Raw genomic sequence first — 26,480 nt, 5'->3', positions numbered from 1 at the left:
GTTTTTCCTGGAATGTCAGACGCTGAGGGGTGACCTTATAGAGATTTATAAAATCATGAGGGGCATGGATAGGGTAAATAGACAAGGTCTTTTCCCGAGAGTGGGGGAGTCCAGAACTAGAGGGCATGGGTTTAGGGTGAGAGAAGAAAAATTTAAAAGGGACCTAAGGGACAACTTTTTCACAAAGAGTGTGATGTGTATGGAATGAGCTGTCAGAGGAAGTGGTGAAGGCTGGTACAATTACAACATTTAAAAGGTATCTGGATGGATATACAGAGGAACCTCGATTATCCGAATATCAGATTATCCGAAGGAGATCTTGAAGTCTCGACAGAAACATTACATCAAAGACGTATTTCCAACACTGATCGCATCTTTTGTTTACAGTGATTAAAACTGTTGCCGAGAACAGGCCTGGACTGAGGGGATTCTGGATTAGTGGTGCTGGAAGAGCACAGCAATTCAGGCAGCATCCGAGGACAGGCAAAATCGACGTTTCGGGCAAAAGCCCTTCATCAGGAATAAAGGCAGAGAGCCTGAAGCATGGAGAGATAAGCTAGAGGAGGGTGGGGGTGGGGAGAGAGTAGCATAGAGTACAATAGGTCAGTGGGGAAGGAGATGAAGGTGATAGGTCAGGGAAGAGAGGGTGGAGTGGATAGGTGGAAAAGGAGCTGGGCAGGTCGGACAAGTCCGGACAAGTCGAGTTGCTGGAGGTTAGAAACTAGGATGAGGTGGGGGAAGGGGAAATGAGGAAACTGTTGAAATCCACATTGATGCCCTGGGGTTGAAGTGTTCCGAGGCGGAAGATGAGGCGTTCTTCCTCCAGGCGTCTGGTGGTGAGGGAGCAGCGGTGGAGGAGGCCCAGCACCTCCATATCCTCGGCAGAGTGGGAGGGGGAGTTGAAATGTTGAGCCACTGGGCGATTTGGTTGATTGATGCGGGTGTCTCTGAGATGTTCCCTAAAGCGCTCTGCTAGGAGGCGCCCAGTCTCCCCAATGTAGAGGAGACCGCATCGGGAGCAACGGATACAATAGATGATATTAGTGGATGTGCAGGTAAAACTTTGATGGATGTGGAAGGCTCCTTTAGGGCCTTGGATGGAGGTGAGGGAGGAGGTGTGGGCACAGGTTTTACAGTTCCTGCGGTGGCAGGGGAAAGTGCCAGGATGGGAGGGTGGGTCGTAGGGGGGCGTGGACCTGACCAGGTAGTCACGGAGGGAACGGTCTTTGCGGAAGGCGGAGAGGGGTGGGGAGGGAAATATATCCCTGGTGGTGGGGTCTGTTTGGAGGTGGCGGAAATGTCGGCGGATGATTTGGTTTATGCGAAGGTTGGTAGGGTGGAAGGTGAGCACCAGGGGCGTTCTGTCCTTGTTGTGGTTGGAGGGGTTGGGTCTGAGGGCGGAGGTGCGGGATGTGGATGAGATGCGTTGGAGGGCATTTTTAACCACGTGGGAAGGGAAATTGCGGTCTCTAAAGAAGGAGGCCATCTGGTGTGTTCTATGGTGGAACCGCTCCTCCTGGGAGCAGATACGGCGGAGGCGGAGGAATTGGGAATACGGGATGGCATTTTTGCAAGAGGTAGGGTGGGAAGAGGTGTAATCCAGGTAGCTGTGGGAGTCGGTGGGTTTGTAGAAAATGTCAGTGTCAAGTCGATCGTCACTGATGGAGATGGAGAGGTCCAGGAAGGGGAGGGAAGTGTCAGAGATGGTCCAGGTAAATTTAAGGTCAGGGTGGAATGTGTTGGTGAAGTTGATGAATTGCTCAACCTCCTCGCGGGAGCATGAGGTGGCGCCAATGCAGTCATCAATGTAGCGGAGGAAGAGGTGGGGAGTGGTGCCGGTGTAATTACGGAAGATCAACTGCTCTACGTAGCCAACAAAGAGACAGGCATAGCTGGGGCCTATACGTGTGCCCATGGCTATCCCTTTGGTCTGGAGGAAGTGGGAGGATTCAAAGGAGAAATTGTTAAGGGTGAGGACCAGTTCGGCCAAACGAATGAGAGTGTCGGTGGAGGGGTACTGTTGGGAACGTCTGGAGAGGAAAAAACGGAGGGCTTGGAGGCCCTGGTCATGGCGGATGGAGGTGTAGAGGGATTGGATATCCATGGTGAAGATGAGGCGTTGGGGGCCGGGGAAACGGAAGTCTTGGAGGAGGTGGAGGGCGTGGGTGGTGTCTCGAACATATGTGGGGAGTTCCTGGACTAGGGGGGATAGGACAGTGTCGAGGTAGGTAGAGCTGAGTTCAGTGGGACAGGAGCATGCTGAGACAATGGGTCGGCCAGGGTGGTCAGGCTTGTGGATCTTGGGAAGGAGGTAGAACCGGACAGTTGTCTCAGCATGCTCCTGCCCCACTGAACTCATCTCTACGTACCTCGACACTGTCCTATCCCCCCTAGTCCAAGGCCCTAAAGGAGCCTTCCACATCCATCAAAGTTTTACCTGCACATCCACTAATATCATCTATTGTATCCGTTGCTCCCGATGCGGTCTCCTCTACATTGGGGAGACTGGGTGCCTCCTAGCAGAGCGCTTTAGGGAACATCTCAGAGACACCCGCATCAATCAACCAAATCGCCCAGTGGCTCAACATTTCAACTCCCCCTCCCACTCTGCCGAGGATATGGAGGTGCTGGGCCTCCTCCACCGCCGCTCCCTCACCACCAGACGCCTGGAGGAAGAACGCCTCATCTTCCGCCTCGGAACACTTCAACCCCAGGGCATCAATGTGGATTTCAACAGTTTCCTCATTTCCCCTTCCCCCACCTCATCCTAGTTTCTAACCTCCAGCAACTCGACTTGTCCGGACTTGTCCGACCTGCCCAGCTCCTTTTCCACCTATCCACTCCACCCTCTCTTCCCTGACCTATCACCTTCATCTCCTTCCCCACTGACCTATTGTACTCTATGCTACTCTCTCCCCACCCCCACCCTCCTCTAGCTTATCTCTCCATGCTTCAGGCTCTCTGCCTTTATTCCTGATGAAGGGCTTTTGCCCGAAACGTCGATTTTGCCTGTCCTCGGATGCTGCCTGAATTGCTGTGCTCTTCCAGCACCACGAATCCAGAATCTGGTTTCCAGCATCTGCAGTCATTGTTTTTACCTCCTGGACTGAGGGGAGCCCAGGCACTGTTTCCAAGAGATCAATTGTGTTAAGGGATTCTGTAGTCAGAGGTACAGACAGATGTTTCTGTGGCCAGCAGAGAAAAAGCAGAATGGTGCGTTGTTTCCCTGGTGCCAGGATCAAGGACGTCTCAGAGAGGGTGCAGAATGTTCTCACGGGGGAGAGGGGTCAGCAAGAGGTCATTGTCCACATTGGAACCAACAACATTGGAAGGGAAAAGGTTGAGACTCTGAAGGGAGATTACAGAGTCAGGCAAAAAGTTAAAAAGGCCCTCAAAAGTTGTAATATCTGGATTACTCCCAATGCTACAAGCTAATGAGGACAGGAATAGGACGATAGAGCAGATGAATGCATGGCTGAGGAGCTGGTGTATGGGAGAAGGATTCACATTTTTGGATCATTGGAATCTCTTTTGGGATAGAAGTGATGGATTGCACCTAAATTGGAAGGGGACTAATATACTGGCAGGGACATTTGCTAGAACTGCTTGGGAGGTTTTAAACTAGTAAGGTTGGGGGGGGGGGACCCAGGGAGATAATGAGGAAAGAGATCGATCTGAGACGGGCACAGCTGAGAACAGAAGTGAGTCAAACAGAAGTGAGGGCAGGTAGGGACAAGGTAGGACTAATAAATTAAACTGCATTTATTTCAATGCAAGGGGCCTAACAGGGAAGGCAGATGAACTCAGGGCATGGTTAGGAACATGGGACTGGGATATCATAGCAATTACGGAAACAAGGCTCAGGGATGGGCAGGACTGGCAGCTTAATGTTCCAGGATACAAATGCTACAGGAAGGATAGAAAGGGAGGCAAGAGAGGAGGGGGAGTGGCATTTTTGATAAGGGATAGCATTACAGCTGTGCCGAGGAAGGATATTCCCAGAAATACATCCAGGGAAGTTATTTGGGTGGAACTGAGAAATAAGAAAGGGATGATCACCTTATTGGGATTGTATTTTAGATCCCCCAATAGTCAGCAGGAAATTGAGAAACAAACCTGTAAGGAGATCTCAGCTATCTGTAAGAATAATAGGGTGGTTATGGTAGGGGATTTTAACTTTCCAAACATCGACTGGGACTGCCATAGTGTTAAAGGTTTAGATGGAGAGGAATTTGTTAAATGTGTACAAGATAATTTTCTGATTCATTATGTGGATGTACCTACTAGAGTTGGTGCAAAACTTGACCTTCTCTTGGGAAATAAGGCAGGGCAGGTGACTGAGGTGTCAGTGGGGAAACACTTTGGGGCCAGTGACCATAATTCTATTCGATTTAAAATAGTGATGGAAAAGGATAGACCAGATCTAAAAGTTGAAGTTCTAAATTGGAGAAAGGCCAATTTTGACGGTATTAGGCAAGAACTTTCGAAAGCTGATTGGAGGCAGATGTTCACAGGTAAAGAGACGACTAGAAAATGGGAAGCCTTCAGAAATGAGATAACAAGAATCCAGAGAAAGTATATTCCTGTCAGGGTGAAAGGGAAGGCTGGTAGGTATAGGGAATGCTGGATGACTAAAGAAATTGAGGGTTTGGTTAAGAAAAAGAAGGAAGCATATTTCAGGTATACACAGGATAGATCGAGTGAATCCTTGGAAGAGTATAAAGAAAGTAGGAGTATACATAAGAGGGCAAAACGGGGACATGAGATAGCTTTGGCAAATAGAATTAAGGAGAATCCAAAGGTTTTTACAAATGCATTAAGGGCAAAAGGGTAACTAGGGAGAGAATAGGGCTCGTCAAAGATCAGAAAGGCGGCCTTTGTGTGGAGCCACAGAAAATGGGGGAGATACTAAATGAATATTTTGCATCAGTATTTACTGTGGAAAAGGATATGGAAGATATAGACTGTAGGGAAATAGATGGTGACATCTTGCAAAATGTCCAGATTACAGAGGAGGAGGTGCTGGATGTCTTGAAATGGTTAAAGGTGGATAAATCCCCAGGACCTGATCAGGTGTACCCAAGGACTCTGTGGGAAGCTAGAGAAGTGATTGCTGGGCCTCTTGCTGAGATATTTGTATCATGGTGCCACTGTTTAAGAAGGGCGGTAAAGACAAGCCAGGGAACAATAGACCAGTGAGCCTGACCTCAGTGGCGGGCAAGTTGTTGGAGAGAATCCTGAGGGACAGGCAAAGACTGTATTTGGAAAGGCAAGGACTGATTCGGGATAGTCAACATGGCTTTGTGTGTGGGAAATCATGTCTCACAAACTTGATTGAGTTTTTTGAAGAAGTAACAAAGAAGATTGATGAGGACAGAGCAGTAGATGTGATCTATATGGACTTCAGTAAGGCATTCGACAAGGTTTCCCATGGGAGACTGATTAGCAAGGTTAGATCTCATGGAATACAGGGAGAACTAGCCATTTGGATACAGAACTGGCTCAAAGGTAGAAGACAGAGGGTGGTGGTGGAGGGTTGTTTTTCGGACTGGAGGCCTGTGACCAGTGGAATGCCACAAGGATCGGTGCTGGGCCCTCTACTTTTTGTCATTTACATAAATGATTTGAATGCGAGCATAAGAGGTACAGTTAGTAAGTTTGCAGATGACACCAAAATTGGAGGTGTAGTGGACAGTGAGGAGGGTTACCTCAGATTACAACAGGATCTGGACCAGATGGGCCAATGGGCTGAAGAGTGGCAGATGAAGTTTAATTCAGATAAATGTGAGGTGCTGCATTTTGGGAAAGCAAATCTTAGCAGGACTTATACACTTAATGGTAAGGTCCTAGGGAGTGTTGCTGAACAAAGAGACCTTGGAGTGTAGGTTCATAGCTCCTTAAAAGTGGAGTAACAGGTAGATAGGATAGTGAAGAAGGCATTTGGTATGCTTTCCTTTATTGGTCAGAGTATTGAGTACAGGAGTTGGGAGGTCATGTTGCGGCTGTACAGGACATTGGTTCGGACACTGTTGGAATATTGCGTGCAATTCTGGTCTCCTTCCTATCGGAAAGATGTTGTGAAACTTGAAAGAGTTCAGAAAAGATTTTTACAAGGATGTTGCCAGGGTTGGAGGATCTGAGCTACAGGGAGAAGCTGAACAGGCTGGAGCTGTTTTCCCTGGAGCGTCGGAGGCTGAGGGGTGACTTTATAGAGGTTTACAAAATTATGAGGGGCATGGATAAGATAAACAGACAAAGTCTTTTCCCTGGGGTCGGAGAGTCCAGAACTAGAGGCCATAGGTTTCGGGTGAGAGGGGAAAGATATAAAAGAGACCTAAGGGGCAACTTTTTCACGCAGAGGGTGGTACGTGTATGGAATGAGCTGCCAGAGGATGTGGTGGAGGCTGGTACAATTGCAACATTTAAGAGGCATTTGGATGGGTATATGAATAGGAAGGGTTTGGAGGGATATGGGCCAAGTGCTGGCAGGTGGGACTAGTTTGGGTCGGGATATCTGGTTGGCATGGACGGGTTGGACCAAAGCGTCTGTTTACATGCTGTACATCTCTATGACTCTAAATGACCTACCACCCACTCTCTCCTCCAACACCTTCCCTGGAGTTCTACACAGGGGTGTACACTACACCCCCCTTCCCCAAGTGAGCCCTCCAACATTGTCCTGTACAGGGCAAATGTGGAACCTGTCTGTGTGTGTATATATATATATATATATATATACGGAGGCCCAGACTCACCCCTGAAAAGGTGGTAGTAGCAGTCTTGTTGTTGGGTATCCAGTCCGGCTGCCCCAGAAAGGGTGTGGGGGCTGGCGGGGGGAAAGAGGGGGGTGGTTTTGGACGGGTTTGGTGTTGGGAGTGGGTGTGGGGAGTGGTGTTGGATGGGTTGGGGGGCAGTGTTGGATGAGGTTGGGGGATGGGGTGGGGACAGTGCTGGACAGGGTTGGGAGCAGAGGGGGGTGGGTTTACTGTGCGTCTCCTGAGGGGGGAGCGGACTTAACAGAAAACTCCGAGCCCCAGAGGAAAGGTATTGAATCAATTAACCAAATTCTCAATTATTCAAACGAAATAGTGCCTGCCCATCTCGTTCGGATAATTGCGGTTCCTCTGTATGAATAAGAAGGGTTTAGAAGGATATGGGCCAAATGCTGACAAATGGGACTAGATTAGGTTAGGATATCTGATTGGCACGGACAACTTGGACTGAAGGGTCTGTTTCCGTGCTGTACATCTCTATGACTCTAAGTGAAGTACTTAACATATTTCTATGAGAAGTGATTAAGTATTAAATAAACCCAATATTTTTCTTCTAGTTACAGTCCAGATTGGATTATTCAGTCTTCAGTTTTCAAGCAGTTCAATAACCATCATGAATAAATGATATTTGACTAATGTTAGCAGTTTAAGTTTGTAAAAAGGTACATTGCACAGAGTATTTCTAAAATTCTGTATTAAAACTCTGATGGTACTCCAAAAACATAGAGCAGCATTTTGAAGGACAGTTACACATAAATAAATGCAGATGTGATGCATTGACCAGAGTTGTAACTGGCATGTGCCAATAGCTATTTATGGCTCTGCAACAGCTTTATTTTACTGTTTGTTTTAAACCATGCTCTAAAAGGAGAAAAGGGTTGCACTTTTGAAAACAAGTTACTTGAACTGATTGGTAGCTGTGTTTATAATGCTGCTTTACAGACAGTGGGGAAGGCAAAATAAGATGGCATGGTACTGGGATGTGCGTACAAAGTGAGTCTGAGCCAGCAACTGGTCGCTGATTGGTCACAACTGTACAAACCAACGCAAATGCCAAATATCATCAGTCTTATTGGTTCGCAGACAGCTGAACACAATTATTCTCTCCCACCATTTCTATAATTTGTTGCCTTTAACTAATGACTGTGCAACAGAACAATTATTTTTTTTTCTTTATTTATTCACAGGACGATTGCATCACTGGCTAGGCCAACATTTATTGTCCATCCCTAATTGCCCAGAGGGCAATTCAAAGTCAACCACATTGTCGTAGATTTGGAGTCAAGTGTAAGCCAAACCAAGTAAGGATGGCAGTTTCCTTCCATAAAGGACATTAGTGAACCAAATGGGTTTTTCTGAAAATCGGCAATGGATTCATGGTCACCATTAGATTCTTAATTCCACGTATTTACTGAATTCATATTCCACCATCTGTCAGACGGGATTCGAACCCAGGTTCCCAGAACACTATCTGAGTCTCTGGATTAATACCAGTCCAGCGTTAATACCACTAATGTGTATTAATGTCTAAATTAATGTGTAAATTCCCTGTGCCTTTGGTAAAGAACTGAGAATCTGGAAGGCAGGAGATTGGAGAACAATAGATCTTGGGAATATAAATGAACACCTGATTGGAAACTACAAGCCGTGCTAATAAACTGTTTCTCAGGGTATTTTTCCTTCCACCATAATACTGACATTTTTTTGTTTGCCTGTGATTGTCAGTATGTATGTTTAGGGGGTTTTAAAAGAGGGGTTAGAGTTTAACTAGTAGAGATATTTTGCCTGTGGTTAAAGTTTACATGTGTAAACAAATAGTAGTCCTTATTCAGTACAAAACCCTGGTCAGTGTTTTAACCTGAGTCAATCATATAGGTAAACTAAGGACTTTGCATACTTTTATGAAATCTTGAACTTTTGTGGCCATCCCAGATTTAGTGGGACTCAAAAATTATCAGCATGATCTTTCAAATAGAGACCAAAGATTTGTTACTGTATTTTCAGTAAATCTCTCACCTGACCATCTGCAGAGAGTTTTGTCATCCAACCTTTCTTAAAATTCAGTAGGTCTGGCTAAAAGAAATTTAATAATGACACATGAAAGACTGTAGTATAATCAAAGAATATATGAAAACATGAGCCAAAGTAACTCTTCCATACCCTGACAAATGTACACTGAAAGTAGAATGATACCGCAATTGTACATCATGCTAAAGTTGATTGACCGCTCTAAAGTTGATTGACCAGTTTGAATTCTTTGCTGTAACATTGCCATGACAATTGGCTTTTTACTTTCACCCCCACAACCATGCTCTTCATTGTCCAGTTGTGTAACATTTATGTGCATGCAGTTTTCCCTTATGTAGTTTCTAGCATTTTACCCATATCTCTCCCTTCCCTGTTACATCAATCTGGTTTTGTAGGTCTCCTTACCGTCACTGTTGACTCAGTGGCTCTCCTGTCCAGTGACTTTGCCCTGCGGTACTGTGGAAGAGTCACGGCTGAAACATCTGGAGGAGAGCTGACTTGGTCTGACTCCGATACAAAATCCTACAATGGTAAATCATAAATAACCAAAGATCAGCAATTTATTAGAAAGAGCCGTTAAAACAGAGCTGTTCCAATGCTGATTGCTAGACTAATCTAAAAATGTATTTCATCTGTGAGAAACATCTGGCATGATATCCACACTGTTTACAAGGTGGCTGGGTGGAGAGGTTTAGGAATTTACTTTTGTAGCTTCACGGATAGGGTGAAAAGGAAATAGATTTTAAAATGATCATATTTGAAGATAGCTGATCAATGTGAGGCCGAAATGGAAATAAAACTGGTTACTAGGTGCAGATAGAGGGCATCAGCCTGCGAATCCTAATAATTTATATTGATATTTTACATAAAAGTCAGTTCTGCTATAAAAATGGTAGTTCTGTTCTCATGTGATCTGGTGTTAGAAGGCAATTGCGTAATGGAAACACCTTTTAAACTAATGGCGTCGGAATCACATTATAACCAAAACACACGTCTAAAGTTTGTTCTTTAGAAACAGTGTGCCCAATTCGTTAATTGCATTATAGCAAAATTCCACAGATGAAGCATGTGGTATAGCAGAATGACCTGTATAGAAGCCAACAGGCCTATCAGTCGTGAAATAGATTGGGCTAATCGGTTGGGCTATGAGACTCGTTAAAGTACACCTTGTAGATGGCCCACAATGCAGCCTCTGTGTATCAGTGGTGGAGAGAATGAATGTTCAGAGTGGTGAGTTTGGTGCCAGTTAAGTAGGCTGTTCTACCCTGGATGGCACAGAGCTTTTTAAATTTTTAGAGTTGCACACATCCAGACAAGTGGAAATTACTTCATCACATTCCTTTTTTGTATTTTGTAGATGACGACCAGGCTTTGGGGGATTAGGAGAGGAGTTCCTCATCACAGAATTCCCAGTTTTTATAGCAGTGTTTCTGCAGCAGTTCTAAGTAAGTTTCTGGTCAATGATCACCTCCAGAATGTTGTTACTGGGAGTTTCAGCATTGTTAATGCTGTTGAACGTTCTGGGGAAGATGCTGCTTGCTGGTCATTTGAGCGAGTGAATGTCACTTGCCACTTACCAATTCAAGCCTGATTGTTTTGCAGGTCTTACTGCAAATGGATACAGAGCAGCTTCAGTATCTGAGGAGCTATGAATGGCCCTGACTACAATGCAACTGTCAGCACAGGTCCCCACTTCTGTCCTTAATTGGATGGAAACTCACTGATAAACAGCAAAAGATGCTGGATCTAAGACATTGCCCTGTGAACTCCTGCAACAATATCTGGGGTTGAGATGATTCAGTTGCAAATTTTTATTTGCGCGATAAGCGACTTCAAGCTTTTCCCGATAATTTCAATAACTTCCAACTTTGTTAACACTCCACAATTCAACAATGAATCAAAAACATCCTTGTCCCCGAATAGTCCATTTCACCTCTGCAATTCAGCTCTTTTGTCGAGATTTCGACCAAGGCTGTAATGAGCTAGGTAACACTGGGGAATTCAAACTCTTGAGCATTAGTAAGTAGATTATTGGTAAGTTTGGCTTAATGGCACTTTCAATTACACTTACATTATTTGCTGATGATTGGCTGCATATGGTAGCTGACTGGATTTGTCCTTTTTTTTTAACAGAGTACAAATCTGGGGAATGTTCTGCATTGCGGGATAGACACTAATATTAAAGCTGCACTGGAACAGCTGAGTATTTATTCAGTTGATTCTGGAGCATGTATCCATTATTAGAGCCTGGATGTTGTCAGGACTGGTATCCTTCACTATATCCAGTGTGCTCAGCTATATCTTGATCTCACAGGAATGCAACAAGTTAGCTGAAAACTGGCAGAGTTGATGCTGGGGACCTCAGGACAGGGCCATGACTGATAATCCATTCAACACTTTTGGATGAAAATGGTTGCAAATACTTTAGTCTTATGATTGTACTGATGTTCTAGGTAACCTTATCTTTGAGGATGGGGATGTTTATCAAGTCTCCTCCACTGATTTATTGGTGAGTTGTCCAATGCTATTCACAACTGAATTTGGACTTCAGAGCTTTGATCCAGTCTGTTGATTTTACGATCACTTAGCTCTGTTTTTCATAGTACATTCATTCCCCTTTCGCATCTGTGCAGTAATTCTATCTTATAGCTTTATCAGGCTGGCACATCATGTTTAGGTATGCCCGATGTTGCTTCTCAAATTCTCTCCTTCATTTCTCATTGAAACAGATTTAGTCCTTTTGCTAGAAGATAATGATTGCATGAGGAATATGTGGAACTCTGAGGTTACAGATTGTGGTTCAATTTGATTCTCCTGCTGCTTATTACGTTCTGAGCTCCTGGATCTATTCTACATAAATCTCATTAAGCGCATTGGTACTGCCACACAACATGACGGAGCTTTGTCTCCAGTCCGAAAACGGGTCATCATCCCCATAAGGACTGTGGTTGTCACCCCTACCAATATTGTCACAGACATTAGACATGATAAGGTCAAGTACTTTTATTTCTCCTTTTGATTTTCTCACCCGACTGCACACATGATCTTGACAGATGTCTCCTTCAGGGCTCTTCTGCTGTTGATTCATTTCTGAGCTTCTAGATCTATTCTGCATAAATCTCATTAAGCACATCAGATGGGCCAATGGGCTGAGGAGTGCCAAATGGAGTTTAATTTAGCTAAATACGAGTTATTGCATTTTTGGAAAGCAAATCTTAGCCTGGACTTATACACTTAATGGCAAGTTCCTAGAGAGTTTTGCTGAACAAAGAGACCTAGGAGTACAGGTTCATAGCTCCTTGAAAGTAGAGTCGCTGGTAGATAGGATAGTGAAGGCGGCATTTGGTATGCTTTTCTTCACTGGACAGAGTATTGAGTACAGGAGTTGGGAGCTGTACATGACATTGGTTAGGCCACTTTTGGAATTGTGCGTGCAATTCTGGTCTCCTTCCTATCAGAAGGATGTTGTGAAACTTGAAAAGGTTCAGAAAAGATTTACAAGGATGTTGCTAGGGTTGGAGGATTTGAGCTATAGGGAGAGGCTGAATAGGCTGGGACTGTTTTCCCGGAGCGTCAGAGGCTGAGGAATGATCTTATACAGGTTTATAAAATCATGAGGTGCATGGCTAGGATAAATAGACAAAGTCTTTTCACTGGGGTGGGGATGTCCAGAACTGGAGGGCATAGGTTTAGGGTGAGAGGGGAAAGATATAAAAGAGACATAAGGGGTAACTTTTTCACACAGCGGGTGGTACATGTATGGAATGAGCGGTCAGAGGAAGTGGTATAGGCTAGTACAATTGCAACATTTAAAAGGCATCTGGATTATATAAATAGAAAGAGTTTGGAGGGATATTGGCCGAGTGCTGGCAAGTGGGACGAGATGAGATTAGGATATCTGGTTGGCATGGATGAGTCGGACCGAAGGGTCTCTTTCCGTGCTGTACATCTCTATGACTCTATGACTCAACCAACTTGGTCAGTAATAGCAATACTGGGCCTTTCTTGCTGGACATTGAAATCTTCTAATAAGAGTATCTTCTGTGTCCCTTGATGTTCAACATGGAACAGCACCACTCAATTGTGGTGGGAGGGTAGTAGGTGTCAACTAGCAGGAAGTTTCCCAGCCTGTGATGCTATGGAACCTGTGAGGTCTGCTGTCAATGTTAATAGCTCCCAGAGCTTCTCCCTCCTAACTATACATGTCGCCACAGGGACAGATCGTTCCTAGGGATAATGACAGTTAGCATTGCCTGCCAGGTATGATTTGACGAGAATCAGGCTGTACTTGATAGCCCATAAAACAGCCTTCCAACTCTGACAAATCCCCAAAGAAATGCAGAGTTGACTAGACACAGTGCACTTCTGTTGTTTCTACTGCTTAAACAGATGCCAGGTGGGCCATCCAGTTTATTCTTATTTAACCTTTTTGTAATAAATACCACAAATTGTTCATTAGACTATTGTAGAGGACAGGTCAGAGAAAATAACATTGCTGTAGTAATGTGTAAGCCAAATGGGGCTTTTTTGAACAACATTAGTGAAATGGGATTTTAACGACAGTGTCCTAGTTTCATGATCATCATTACTTTGACTTGTCTTTTTATTCAGGATTTAAGATGACTCATTTCTCCTGAGCTACATTCACGCTAATTTTCTTTTTGTCTACACAGACCTCTGAGGTCCATGCACAGCAGCAAGTCCTGAGACCAGAAACCAATGCTGCAATTGGTGGCATCAGTCTCCATGCACAGACGCTCAGAGTAGCTTAGAGGAAACATTGTCCCAGAGCATTACTCCAGGCCTCTGGATCACTAGTCCAGTGATATTATCACTATTAACCATACCTCTAATACAGAGGTTGTCAACTATAAAGTTCACAGTAAATGTTGCGTGAGTGAATTTAAGGCGGCATTTAACGGGTGGCATATTTGGGACACAAGGCATGAAAGCAACATAGCTTTACAGATTGGTGAATCTAAAACATTGAATATAAATGCAAATAAATGATTCGGAATTCCTAATTTTTGTTTTGCTATAGTCAGGCATTGCATGCAGTTACGCTCACAACTATAGAAAGAATATTATGAAAATGGAAAAAGGTAAAATGAGGTTCACTATGACAATATCAGCACTAAGGTTTTGCCAATTTGTGCTTTTAGTTAAATGGAGCCAATGCAAAGCATCTGATAGAAGTTTTGAAAATTATAAAAGATTTAAAATGTCAACTTGTGAACAATTGTTTCTCACATTTGACAAATAGGTAATGGAAAGGATTAGACTACGAACAGTCACCAGATAAGCTTACTCTTTGCCTTGGGTAGGATCTCTTCTCGCTTCGACCTCGGCATCTTGTGTTGTGAAAATCAGACTCAGAAGAGGAACTGGATGCCATCTGCTGGGCTCGCTTCATCTCCAGGGTCTCAAACTGTTCAATAACCTGTGACCTCCTACAAAGAAACACGGGAAGTCTAATCACATGAAAAATCCATAATAAGCAGTCAGGTGCCATCATACCTTAAGTGACGAAAGCAGTACAACTTCTAATGCATTCAACTTATCTACAGCTACATAATAATATGTGCTATTTTAAATGTTTGGGAAGGGACAAATTGGGAAGATAGCAATATTGAATAACTCCAACTATGCTGCCATTATAAAAGGAAACCTATTTTCTTTTGAAGATCCAATGTAACTAGTGAAATCCAAAAGCCACCTATGATACTATTAGTTCTGTGCATACAGTTTAGTATTCCACTGAAGGTTAACTATTATGTTAGTGTTTTTAATTATAATCCTTTACTTTGGAGGGTTGAATAAATAATTTTTAAAATGTGCATTTGTTTCATGTATCAACACACAGTGTTAGTGTATTTAATGTTAAAATAAATGAAATAAACAATGCACCAAGAATAATGCACATTTTGTTGAAGGAATTGTATTCTGTTTCAATAGCTTCAGAGTATAGGACATAAAATTACTGCAGGTTCTACACCCGGCTTAAAAAGAAGTGACTCATTACCAGCACAAGAACAGAGAGTTCATAATATATAAATTGTGTCCTTAACCTGGCTACTATGTAAGTTGCTGATGTATTTGGTAACATGAGGCTTTGTCATACGAATGCATGGATTCCTACTACCGATTCTTCATTATTAATCATTATAAAGGCACATGCAATGCCTTCAATAATAGTTCTGATTTCAAATAGCGATTATGTGAATATATAGCATTAAACAAAGTTGATTTCTGAGCATGTTAAACACCACCATATTGCATAGTTAAGAGTACTACACTGTTAACTCAGCCAGCGTTAAAAGTTTGATTTATTCCGAGATTTACTGCTAATCTCTGCAGAACGTTGATTCAATGCAGATCAATATTTCAACAACTATTTACACTTCTATACCATATCTAACATAGTCAAACAGCATAAGCTGCTTAATGAGAGCAAAATTAATGAAAATATCAAAAGAAAAGAGCAAAACAATGAAATCTGGGCAGTGCAGTGGCTCAGTGGTTAGGACTGCTGCCTCACAGCACCGGGAACCTGGGTTCGATTCTAGCCTTGGGTGACTGTGTGGAGTTTGCACATTCTCCCCATGTCTGTGTGGGTTTCCTCTGGGTGTTCTGGTTTCCTCCCACAGTCCACAGATGTGCAGGTTAAGTGGATTGGCCAGGCTAAAAATTTATCATTGTGTTTACTGATGTGCAGGCTAGGTGGATTAGCTATGGGAGATGCAAGGTTACAGGGTCGTGGTGGAAGTATGGGTCTGGTCTTTGGAAGGTTGGTGTGGACTTAATTGGCTGAATGGCCCGCTTCTACATAGGGATTCTATGATGATTTCTGGCACTTTTTGACAAGCTAAGATGTAGAAATCAAGAAGAAAGATCAAATGCTGGAACAGAAGCAGGTTTTAAGAAACATTTTTTTAAAAAGTGAGAACTAGGCAGACAAGTTTAGGGAGGTGACTGCAGAGTTCAAGGCCAAAACAATAATGGCACAGCAAATAAAGTCAGATGCATAAGCACAGATTGTGAAAGCTTTCAAGATGGAAGGAAGGTCCACAGTTAAGGGAAGGTGAAATGACAGAAAAATTTGAAAACCTGAATGAATACTTTAAAATGTGATGCCTTGAATGGAGAGCCAGTGAAGATGTAAAGGAACAAGGTGATGGACGAATGAGATTTGAAGTGAGTTGAGATATGGGGTAGCAGAGCTTTCGATATGCGCAGGTTTATATAATGTGTCACAAACAAATATGAAAGGAGAACTGCATTATCAGCTCACCTATAATCTCATTGAATGGCAGAGTAAATTTGATGGGCTGAATGGCCGACATCTCCCAAATTTTGCACTCCTGTTTCTGTTACCATAACATTTACTCACTTCCTTTTAAAAAGCTGGAGCATGGATTTTCCTTTTCTCAGTAATGTTAAGTGTTAAAGCATTCAATGTCCCAACCCACTATCTAACAAAAAAGTTCTCCTAACTTGATCCTTCATTCTATGGTGCATTTCTAAGTCAAGTAACATCATTTTAAATGAGTAGAAACTTTAGCCCACTTTACGTGCACTACCCAAGATTTGAAATGTGGCTCTGCACTTCTTATAGTTGCTTATTAGATTAGATTACATTACATTACAGTGTGGAAACAGGCCCTTCGGCCCAACAAGTCCACACCGACCCGCCGAAGCGCAACCCACCCATACCCCTACATTTACCCCTTACCTAACACTACGGGCAATTTAGCATGACCAATTCACCTGACCTGCACATCTTTGGACTGTGGGAGGAAACCAGAGCACCCGGAGGAAACCCACGCAGACACGGGGAGAACGTGCAAACTCCACACAGTCAGTCGCCTGAGGCGGGAATTGAACCCGGGTCTCAGGCGCTGTGAGGCAGCAGTGCTAACCACTGTGCCACCGTGCCGCCCACTGTGCCACCGTGCCACCCACTAAATGCTAAATGGAAGTCATGTATTTTCATGCTAATTGACCATCACTGACAAAAGAGAGTGTCTTGAATCAGCACACTGCTACTGCTCTTTAAGCAGTTGCCACACAACCTACACATAAGGTTAAAAATAAAAGAAGCAGTAGCAGGAGAACACAAGACAGGCATTGAGCCTGCTCTGCTATTTAATCTGGTCATGGTTGATCCTGGGTTTCAGCTCCACTTGCCTGCCTTCATTGATTCCCCAAGAGACACATACTATAAAAGGAGTAATTATTCTGCATGTCAAAATGGTCACCAGCCCCTGCATGTGTGCAGCTGGCCACAACTGGATCACTTCAGGAAATCAGCTCAGAAAATATTGTTTTGAAGATGACTTCAAATATGAAAAGTTTGTGAAGTATTGGTGCTAGTGATAACTTGGGAGGTCACAGGATCTGATCTTGTGCTGCATGTTGGGAATGATTTCTAGGACATCATGGGGCTGAATTTTAGGACATTCTGGGAGCAATATATCAAAGGTATTTTAGGCAACTTACAGGATCGGTAAGGGTTATATACAAGTGAAAGAGGGGTCATTTCTTTCAGGTGTTGGAGCAATTAGCACATGTACAATTATAGTTTAAAAAAGGAACTAAGTACAATCATCCATTTTTGAGACTGGCTGCTACTTTGTCACTTCCAAAATGTTAGACCAAGCATCCCCTTTGCACATGGATGCTCTTTGTGTCTTTGATCTATTAATTTAAGATGCTAGCAGCCAATCTAAAAGGCAAGGGCAGCATATACTGACTCATAAATGAGATCCTATGAAGATATTCGCTGTGTAGAACTACAAATAAAATGAAGTGTAATATCTTTGGGAACTAGTTCAATGAATTAATAAGAGAGGTGAGAAACTATTATCTGCCCAGCTGACACAAGCTAATACTATTGCCCTTAATTATTCATTATGAACAAAATGCAGAACAACTGAGAGCTGCCGGGCAGCCCACAAATGTAATACATATACTGAGTGGCTGGCAAGAACATCACAGTGGACTAGTCTTAACTGGTGATTTATGGCAATTTGAAAAACAAAGCAAAATCATTCATTGCAAAATGAAGTTTTGATTCCTTTGATAGGTAGCATGTCAGAATCAGTCCTCTAGAATCAGCAATCAAATGGAGGTGTCCCAGAGAGCAGACGATAATACTGGGCACACAGCTCAGAGCAGATTAGCAGTAACACCTGGAAGAGAGCACTGGACAATCAGAAGTGAACCAGAAAATATAAATAGTTAACAGCCTGAGATCATTCAAAATCCTCCAAAAATTACTGATTTATGAGAAATGTTAAGGGACTGGGACCTAGCCCCATCAACTCCTTCCAATTAAGTTGAAACAGAATCTGAAAGAGTAATCAATTAAATGTGGAACATAGCCAGAGAGTAAATAAACTAAATCACCATCAACTCTATCCATGATGTTCTCAAAGATGTCACAAAAGTATAGACGTGATACTGTGACACCTCTTTCTTTCATCCAGGTGTGATATTTGCATTTTACACATGCTTGCTCTGTCTCACCACTACAGATTCCTTTCTATCATTCTCTGACTGAAGAAGTGTCTGCTTTTTCTCTTTCACTTCAGTTTCCTTCACCCATCTCTCTCACTGATCTACAGGCATCTTTTATACTTTACTCAGTTTTTCATTTGCCTCTTTTCACTTGTCTGTATGTGTTTCTATTCTGTTCCTTTCTGATAATGGGGCAAGAGGAACCAACAGCCCTGAGACACTGGTTCAGGAGAAGATTACATTAGGATTCTGAAGGGACAAATGGAAGAAAAATTGGGAGTTAAACAAGGCAGTAAGATAAAGGCAGCAGCATCGCTGGCAACTCGATCTGCTGCATGGTGGAAAAGAATGCTGAAGGTGCTTTCATTCAACTTCTCTGTTCATTGGAAGAACAAGGCTGCCACACCCATAGGCTCAGCCTGTTAAATCCTGAGTCAACCTCCCAACTCAACTTCCAGCACATACCCACAAGTGAATTAAATTAAGCAGTTATGAATGAAAATCAACAAGACTTCAGCTATTTTAGATCATAAGCTCTGCTCCAATTTGCCTGTTCCCGCTACCTTTTCTCACAAAATAATACATTCTAGCATTTTGCTTAGGCTAACCGGCCTACAATTCCCATTTTCTTTCCTCGTCCTTTGTCACAGAGTTTGGTACTTTCCAATCCTTGGGAACTGTTCTGGAATCTAAGGAATTCTGGAAAGAAAGACTTGCATTTATGCAGCATGTTTCAGAACCGCCTGGTTTCAAAAATAGCACTTCATTGGCTATAAGGAAACAAGTGTAGCTGTAGTAGAAAACATCAAAGCCAAGTCACGAGCAGCAAGCTTTTACAAACATCAATATGATAATGACTAGATAATTTATCTTATGGGTACTGAGGGATCAATATAATCATGACACTGGATACAACTCCCATCTTCTTATTCAAATTACTGTCATGGAATCATTTGTGTTCAAGGAGGGCAAGCAGAAACTTGTTTAATGTATCACCCAAAATTTGGCACTTTCTGACAGAACCACACTCCTTCAGTATTACACTAAAGATCAAAAATATCCACAGCTACCTCTTTTCAAACCCTAGGATGAATGACATAGTATCCAGATATTGCCCTTTACTCCAGTATTATGAAGTACCAACCAGACCATGCCTGTATCCCATGCAGAAGGCAACAAAAATGTATACAGTGAAATAAAAAAAAGGGTTAACTGTATATGTCACACTGTGCTTGCATAATGCGAGATAAATATCGCTGTAATTGAGACAAATATGCTGCACACACCCATGCATAAAACTTGAGAAACCCACAAGTGCACCACTACATATCAATAGAGACAGGCAGACATGGAGCCAAACTCACTTATAGCAACACGTGTAATCCACTAGCTCTGTTCCTCTTTCCAATTGGATCATTATTGATCTTTCAACTTCATAATTCTGGCAATGCTCTACATCCCTCATTACCTTACTAACAATTGTTTCTCAAATTCAGGTTCAAAGTTTTGATTTGACCCACGCAACATTCACAGACTTGTGGAGGCTAGAGTTCACATTTCTACTACCCATTTTGTGAAAAAGTGCTTTCTGATTTCATTGATGGATGTCCTGACTCTAATTTTCAAATTGTGTCCTTATTTTCCACTAACAATCAGAGAGACCAAAGAGTGCAGGGACATAGTTTCTTGAAAGTGGCGTCTCAGGTAGACAGGATGGTGAATAAGGCATTTGGCACGCTTGCCTTCATTGGTCAGAGCACTGAGTACAGGAGTTGGAATGTCACATACAGCAAGGTCATTTACTAGTGGAGTACTGCATACAGTTCTGGTTGCCCTGCCAAGGATGTTATTAAACTGGAAAGGGTATATAAAGGATTTACAAAGATGTAACTGAGACTGGAGGGTTTGAGTTATAAGGAGAGGCTGGATAGGTTAGGACTTTTCTCCCTAGAGTGTAGGAGGCTGTGGAGTGAGCTTATAGTGATTTATAAAATCATTAGGGGCATGGATAGGGTGAATAGCCAAGTTTTTTCCCCAGGGTAGGGGAGTCCAAAACTAGAGAGCATAGGTTTAAGGTGAGAGGGGAAAGATTTAAAAGGGACCCGAGGAGCAACATTTTCACACGTTCATTAATGAAACGAGCTGCCAGAGGAAGTGGTAGAGGTGAGTACAATTACAATACTTAAAAGACATTTGGACAGATTTATGGATAGAAAAAGTTTAGAGAGCTTTGGGCCAAACACAGACAAAGGGAATAGTTTAGTATAGGAATGGATGAGTCGGGGAAAAGAGTCTGTTTCCATGTTGTATGACTCAATGGCAAATGTAAACCGGTAATTTGATTAAAATGGAAGTCAGGTTCAACATTCAACAAATGTTTAAAAACACAATATTGCTAGAAACAGCATAAGACTAATCTCATGCCATATGCATAGATTACAACCAGCACTGTCACCCATTTCACCATATTAAAGGTTTACAGTATGTACCTGCGAGCAGTCATCTTTTTCTTTTTAAGGATTTGTCCTGTTACAGATTCTCATATCACTTATGGACAATAATAGCCTATTTCCTCCACTACTTACATACCATGACTGCCCTATGTACCCTTTACTGGAAGCACGGTAGCAACTCACCAAGACTTCCTTGACCTCACTTCCCAAGTCTGTAATCTCCACCAGCCAGCAGGATAACAGCAACTGGTGCATGCAAACACCGTTACATCTCATTCAGACATGGGGGGCAAAGCCCTGTCCCTTCATTTTCGCTGGGCCAAAATCCTGGAACTGCAATCCTGGCAGCATTGTGAGAATACTTTTACAACACAGACTGAACAACTCAAAAAGTAGGTCCATCACCACTTCCTCAAAGGTAACCAGGCATGGGCAATAAATGTTAACCTTTCCAATGACTTCCAAATCTCAATAATGAACAATTAAATAAGCTTTACTGAAGTTTAGCTAATTACATAGACAATAAAGGGGTCTGCAAAGTAAACACAGCTGTAATAATGCCCAAACACCACAGGGGGTAACAAATCACCCAGCAATTCAGACACAACAATGGACTGAATTTTTCCCTTTTTTTTTTGGTAGTGTCATTTTCAAGGAGATCCATGCTGGATGTTCTGCTGTGGCTCATAGAGTCACAGAGTCATACAGCACAGAAACAGATGCTTTGGTCCAAGCAGTCCATGCCAAATATAGTTCCAAACTAAACTAGTCCCACCTGCCTGCTCCTGGCCCACATACCTCCAAACCTTTTCTATTCATGTATCTATCCAAATGTCTTTTAAATGTTGTAATTACATCACTATCTCAGCAGGCTCATCCCCTACGCAAACCGTGTAAATATTTTGCCTCACGTCTTTTTTAAATCTTTCTCCTCTTCCCTTAAAAATGTGCCCTTAGTCTTGAATTCCCCCATCCAAGGGAAAAGACAACTACCATTAACTCTAACTTTACCTCTCATTATTTTATAAACTTCTATCAGATCGCCTCTCAACCTCCTACGCTCCATTGAAAAAAAGTCCAGCCCCAAGCAACTGACTGCTCTGGAACCAGCCTCCACAGTGCCTGACTCAGTATTTGTATCACAGGGACAGCTGACATGCTCAAGGGTGCCAGCACATTGTAACATTCATATCGCTGGAACTGTATTGAAATGTAGCTCCACAACACTTTAGACATCACAAGGCACAAACTAGCCTTCATATTCTGCTTGCAAATGAGCAAATAGCCCAGAAGGGAAAGCTGGCATCTTGTTTCTCCAATTGGGCCCGGGGTGTCCTGGTGGACAAGGTAGTCAACAGAAGGAGCGCGTTCTTCTCTCCAGACTAACAAAGGAGATCATGCCACCAGTTGTAGCCTGCCTGGATACAGATATCCAGGATGGAAAGAAAGGCCTAGTAATGCTGTACAAAGGTAAATTATCTTCTGTGCACCATAAGGATAAGTGGCGTCATTCTGTTTCTGCTACCTCAGTCACAGGACTACTATCACTCATTCTAACTCTGCTACTGCAACACAACTCTCAATATTTCATACATTATGTCCACTCAGCACCTTTCACCCACCTCATCCTCCTGAACCCTTCCTGCCCTCTGCACTTCCTGGGGTCATTGCATCAACTCTCCTGATCCAGTGTCATCACTAATACCTCTCCCACCCACTTCCATTGTACTCAATCCCACCTTATGTGTCACTACAGAAAAATAACATCACACAACTGCGCCGAGGGCAAAGACTGGCAGACAAGGTGGTGGATGTTAGGTTCTTCATCACATCGGAGGAAAAGATGCCGCAAGTGACCAGTAATGATGGCAACCACTCAACTGGGGAAATCAAAACTTCCTTATCCAACCAGCTGAGTAAGCTTCATTGTACCGTGCTGTTCTCCCATTAATGCCAGTGCTAACTCATTTTTAATGTAAACAAACTATTACTGCCTTTCTCGCAATGAATCTCCTCTCTTCTCTCATGCAGGTAATAGTGGGATCCAGTAACCTCAAACAACAAGGAGGCCAGTGCCGGAATCACTGAGCTCTACTTCCAACTCTGAGGAGGAAGCTGCTCAAATCTTGGACAAGGCTTTGACCCACACCCCCTACCAGCTCAGAGACTTGTCTTTCTAGATGAGATCCAGGAGCACAACCTGGTGAGGACATCACTCGGGACATCCCTGTAGCCGGTTGAGGAAGAAATGCCCGAGGGTTGTTGGTACACAGAGGACTGCTGAAAGCTGGTACCTGCTCAGTCCCAGGAGACAACAATGGCAGGGTCTTGCTCATTACCGACATCGCCAAGACACACAGACAGCCTCAGCAAGTTTGTCAGAGACAGCCGGGAAACTTGATCAAAGGTTGAAGGAGTCCATTAATGTTAGCGGTGACATGCTGGTTCCAGCAGGCATATACCTGTCTTCGTGGACAGGCTGGCTAACATCACGGAGACCAGGTCCAGCTGGATATATGTGTTCTCCATTGTTCTAGCCAGTGACGCTCAGCATCAATGAGATGACAAGAGGAGGATGAAGAACTTCAACCTTAACCTCACCCCAGGGGCCAGTAGCTGCTATAAGGAGGAGCCACACAGAGCTCCCCAGCAACATTCTCTCAGGACACTGCAGGAATGCCTGGCCATTCCATCACCACCTTCCTGCGATGGCAAAGACTGCAGAATCTTAGGATGGTACGCGAGGGAAGAATTCCTGATCTCCATTACTCATTGTAAAGAAATGCTTCGCAAAAATCACCTCTAACGGTCAAGTTTCAGAGATCCTTCTACAAAAATGAACATACACATTAGGAACGAGAAGAAGCCAAGGCCCTCCAAGCCTTCTCTGGCATTCAATAAGATCAGGCCTGATTTGATTGCTCCACATTTCTGCTTATCTCAGATAATCTTTCACCCCTGCATTTATCAGGAATCTATCTGCCTCCACCTTAAAAATACTCAAAATGAAGACAGGGCAACATTTCCCTGTCATTTTCTCTTTCCATTCCACTACCATCTAAAGACCCCACGTTAGAGGGGTCAGGTGGGAACCACTTTGTCAGTATTTAATGCACTATGATCCGCAGTGTTGGCAGAAGGAAGGCCCTGTACCGTCACATTGAATAAGTTTTAAAAACGGCAACATTTAAAAGAAATTTTTCCCAGGAGCATTACAGGCTGAAGGGTGACCTTATAGAGGTTTATAAAATCATGAGGGGCACGGGTAGGGTGAATAGCTAAGGTCTTTTCCCTAGGGAGGGGAGTCCAAAACTAGATGGCATAGGTTTAAGTTGAGAGGGCAAAGATTTAAAAAGGACCTGAGGGGTAACTTTTCTCACAGAGGGGTTGGTGCATGTATGGAACAAGCTGCCAGGGGAAGGGGTGGAGGCTGGTACAATTACAACATTTAAAAGCCATCGGGAGGGCTACTTGAATAGGAAGGATTTAGAGGGATATGGGGCAAGGTCAGATTGGGATATGATTAGATTCCCTACAATATGGAAACAAGCCCTTCATGCCAACAAGTCCATACCACCCCTCTGAAGAGAACTCACCCACACCCCTACCCTTTATTTAGCTCTGACTAATGCATCTAACATTATTGGCAATTTAGCATGGCCAATTCACCTGACCTGCACATTTTTGGAATGTGGGAGGAAACTCAGCGGAAACCCACACAGACACGGGGAGAATGTGCAAACTCCACACAGACAGTCAGCCGAGGCAGGAATCAAACCCAGGGCCCTGGCGCTGAGAGGCGACAGTGCTAACCACTGAGCCACCGTGCCACCCTAAATGTCTGGTTGGCTTGGACGAGTTGGAATGTTCATGCTGTATGACTCTGACTAAATCTGAACATGATAAGGAGTGATACTAACTTATTTATGAAGGCTTACTTCATAAATAAAGAGCAAGGGATCTTCAAGTGTATCCGATTAAACAAATATCTTAGCATAATGACTTTGAAAGGATTGCTCTACCTAACTGCCCTGATTATCCAGTTTTGTCTATGATGTGAATGAGGAATCAGGACATCTTTCTAATTTTGTTAAAGAGAAAATAAGTAAAAACAGTAAAGACGGATCATTTTCCTCCCAAAGAAAGCCAAAGAGGTATTTAAGAATGACCTTTAGTTAAGGCCAGTCACTCCAAAATCTGTTTCAGGGGAGTTTTGATTCAGACAGCACTAAACTCAAGGGGGCTTTCCAGAACAAAGTTAAAAATTGCTGATATCTATAGGAATTTTCTTTAATGACAATTTAAACAGTGTTTGAAAGTCAGATTGTACACATATCAAATCATGTTATTGCACTGCAATTGCCCTCATGGTAAAAAATCAGGCCAAACCTGCTAAGCAAGTAACACCCTCCATAAAACAACAGCAAACTCAGTATCACTGGCAGAATTCCAACTTGATTTTTTTCATTGTACACACAGCCAAACATGCTGGCTGTCGCTGGTCACCTCCACTTGCACCAAGCTCTCAGGGATGCAATTTGCATTTGCTTTAATCATGACACCAGTTGACTAACCTATAAAGAAAACCAAAGCGCTACAACTGAGACCTCAGTGTGTACAGTCCAGGAATCCTTTTAATGTTTACTACGATTTCAGAAAGAAAGGTTAACCCTTTGTCCAGTGTCTCCAATCTCCAGTAAGATTATTCGGTTGGATTTTTGTCTCCCGTTGCAGGTGCAAACTGGATCACAAAATGCTTTGTAAAAAGAATTTCCTTCTGCTTTTCTAATCCCAAATCACTTTCATGTGATCTTTACATGGATCTATAGGTCTCAGATGCAATGCACACAAATACCTCTTCCAAGGCTGAAGTCCCAATTGTGGGGCTGCAGGAAACGTTTATTTCTTGCTGCACACAGTTTTCAAATACTGGCAAGTGTTCTGAAAGTCCTAAAATTGCACATCTCTTTAGAGAGTTTGTGACCACTGGTGGAAGGCTGCTGAGAACTATTCTGGGAACATTCTTAAAAGGTAAGAGTAACATACTGTCAGTATTAGATGCTGCAGTGTAACATACACAAGATTATTTTTTTTGGTGCAGTGATTCATCATAGGGGTCTATTCTGTAAAGGTACGTGTTAAAATAAAAGCCTTACCAGCCATTACTGTCATGTTTTGTGCTGTGATTTAAATCAACTGCCATCTCTGGCTGCTTAAAAATTGAGAAAATAACTGGTCCTGTTCCCCTGCATTGATTGACAGGCACTCTTTAAAGGGAAAATGGGACACCATTATGATCTGTCATTCTCAGGGAATGTAGCTGGAAGTTATTGTTATGGGAGCTGTAGCCAATATGAATGTGTGGCTAGATTTCAAAGCCTATTAAAGGTTTCAAGCTCAGCAAGTGGTCTAATGAGCAAAGAAAACTTGAAACTTTATCAGACTCTAATAACAGAATACCCTTGCTGTGGTTTCTGGTCTGTTCACACATCTAATAGGGACAATTTTTTTGATCTGGAGTAATTTTTTTTGGTATCAAAGATAATATGTTTGAATTCAAAATTTCATTAGATTGTCATTGGTTTAATTTTTAATCCAAATGATTTAGAAATAACCCAGAGGGGTTCGTTAGAGTGCAAGAAAATGGGGGTGAGGTTCAGGTGGCCTTCAAACAATGTTGGGTGTTAGGGTTGCTGTTTCAGAAAAG

General features: G+C 43.0%; 1 protein-coding gene across 5 annotated transcripts in view; it reads right to left on the bottom strand.

Annotated features, from left to right (window-relative positions):
• Positions 1–26,480, bottom strand: part of LOC122560748 (uncharacterized) — a 199,647-nt gene that overhangs the window by 54,633 nt on the left and 118,534 nt on the right. For all 5 annotated transcript variants that reach the window (XM_043711765.2, XM_043711767.2, XM_043711771.2 and 2 more), the window contains 3 exons: positions 14,110–14,251; positions 9,207–9,323; positions 8,790–8,846 (listed from right to left, as the gene is read on the bottom strand). In XM_043711765.2, the coding sequence (XP_043567700.2) occupies positions 8,790–8,846; positions 9,207–9,323; positions 14,110–14,251 (316 nt within the window). The remainder of the gene's footprint in view (positions 1–8,789; positions 8,847–9,206; positions 9,324–14,109; positions 14,252–26,480) is intronic.

The sequence above is a fragment of the Chiloscyllium plagiosum genome, unplaced genomic scaffold, assembly GCF_037043375.1.
Source record: "Chiloscyllium plagiosum isolate Xiang-an unplaced genomic scaffold, Cpla_swu_hap1 HiC_scaffold_20, whole genome shotgun sequence".
Taxonomy (NCBI): Eukaryota; Metazoa; Chordata; class Chondrichthyes; order Orectolobiformes; family Hemiscylliidae; genus Chiloscyllium; species Chiloscyllium plagiosum.
The sequence above is the reverse complement of the archived record's forward strand: the minus strand, read 5'-3'. Positions and strand labels throughout refer to the sequence as shown.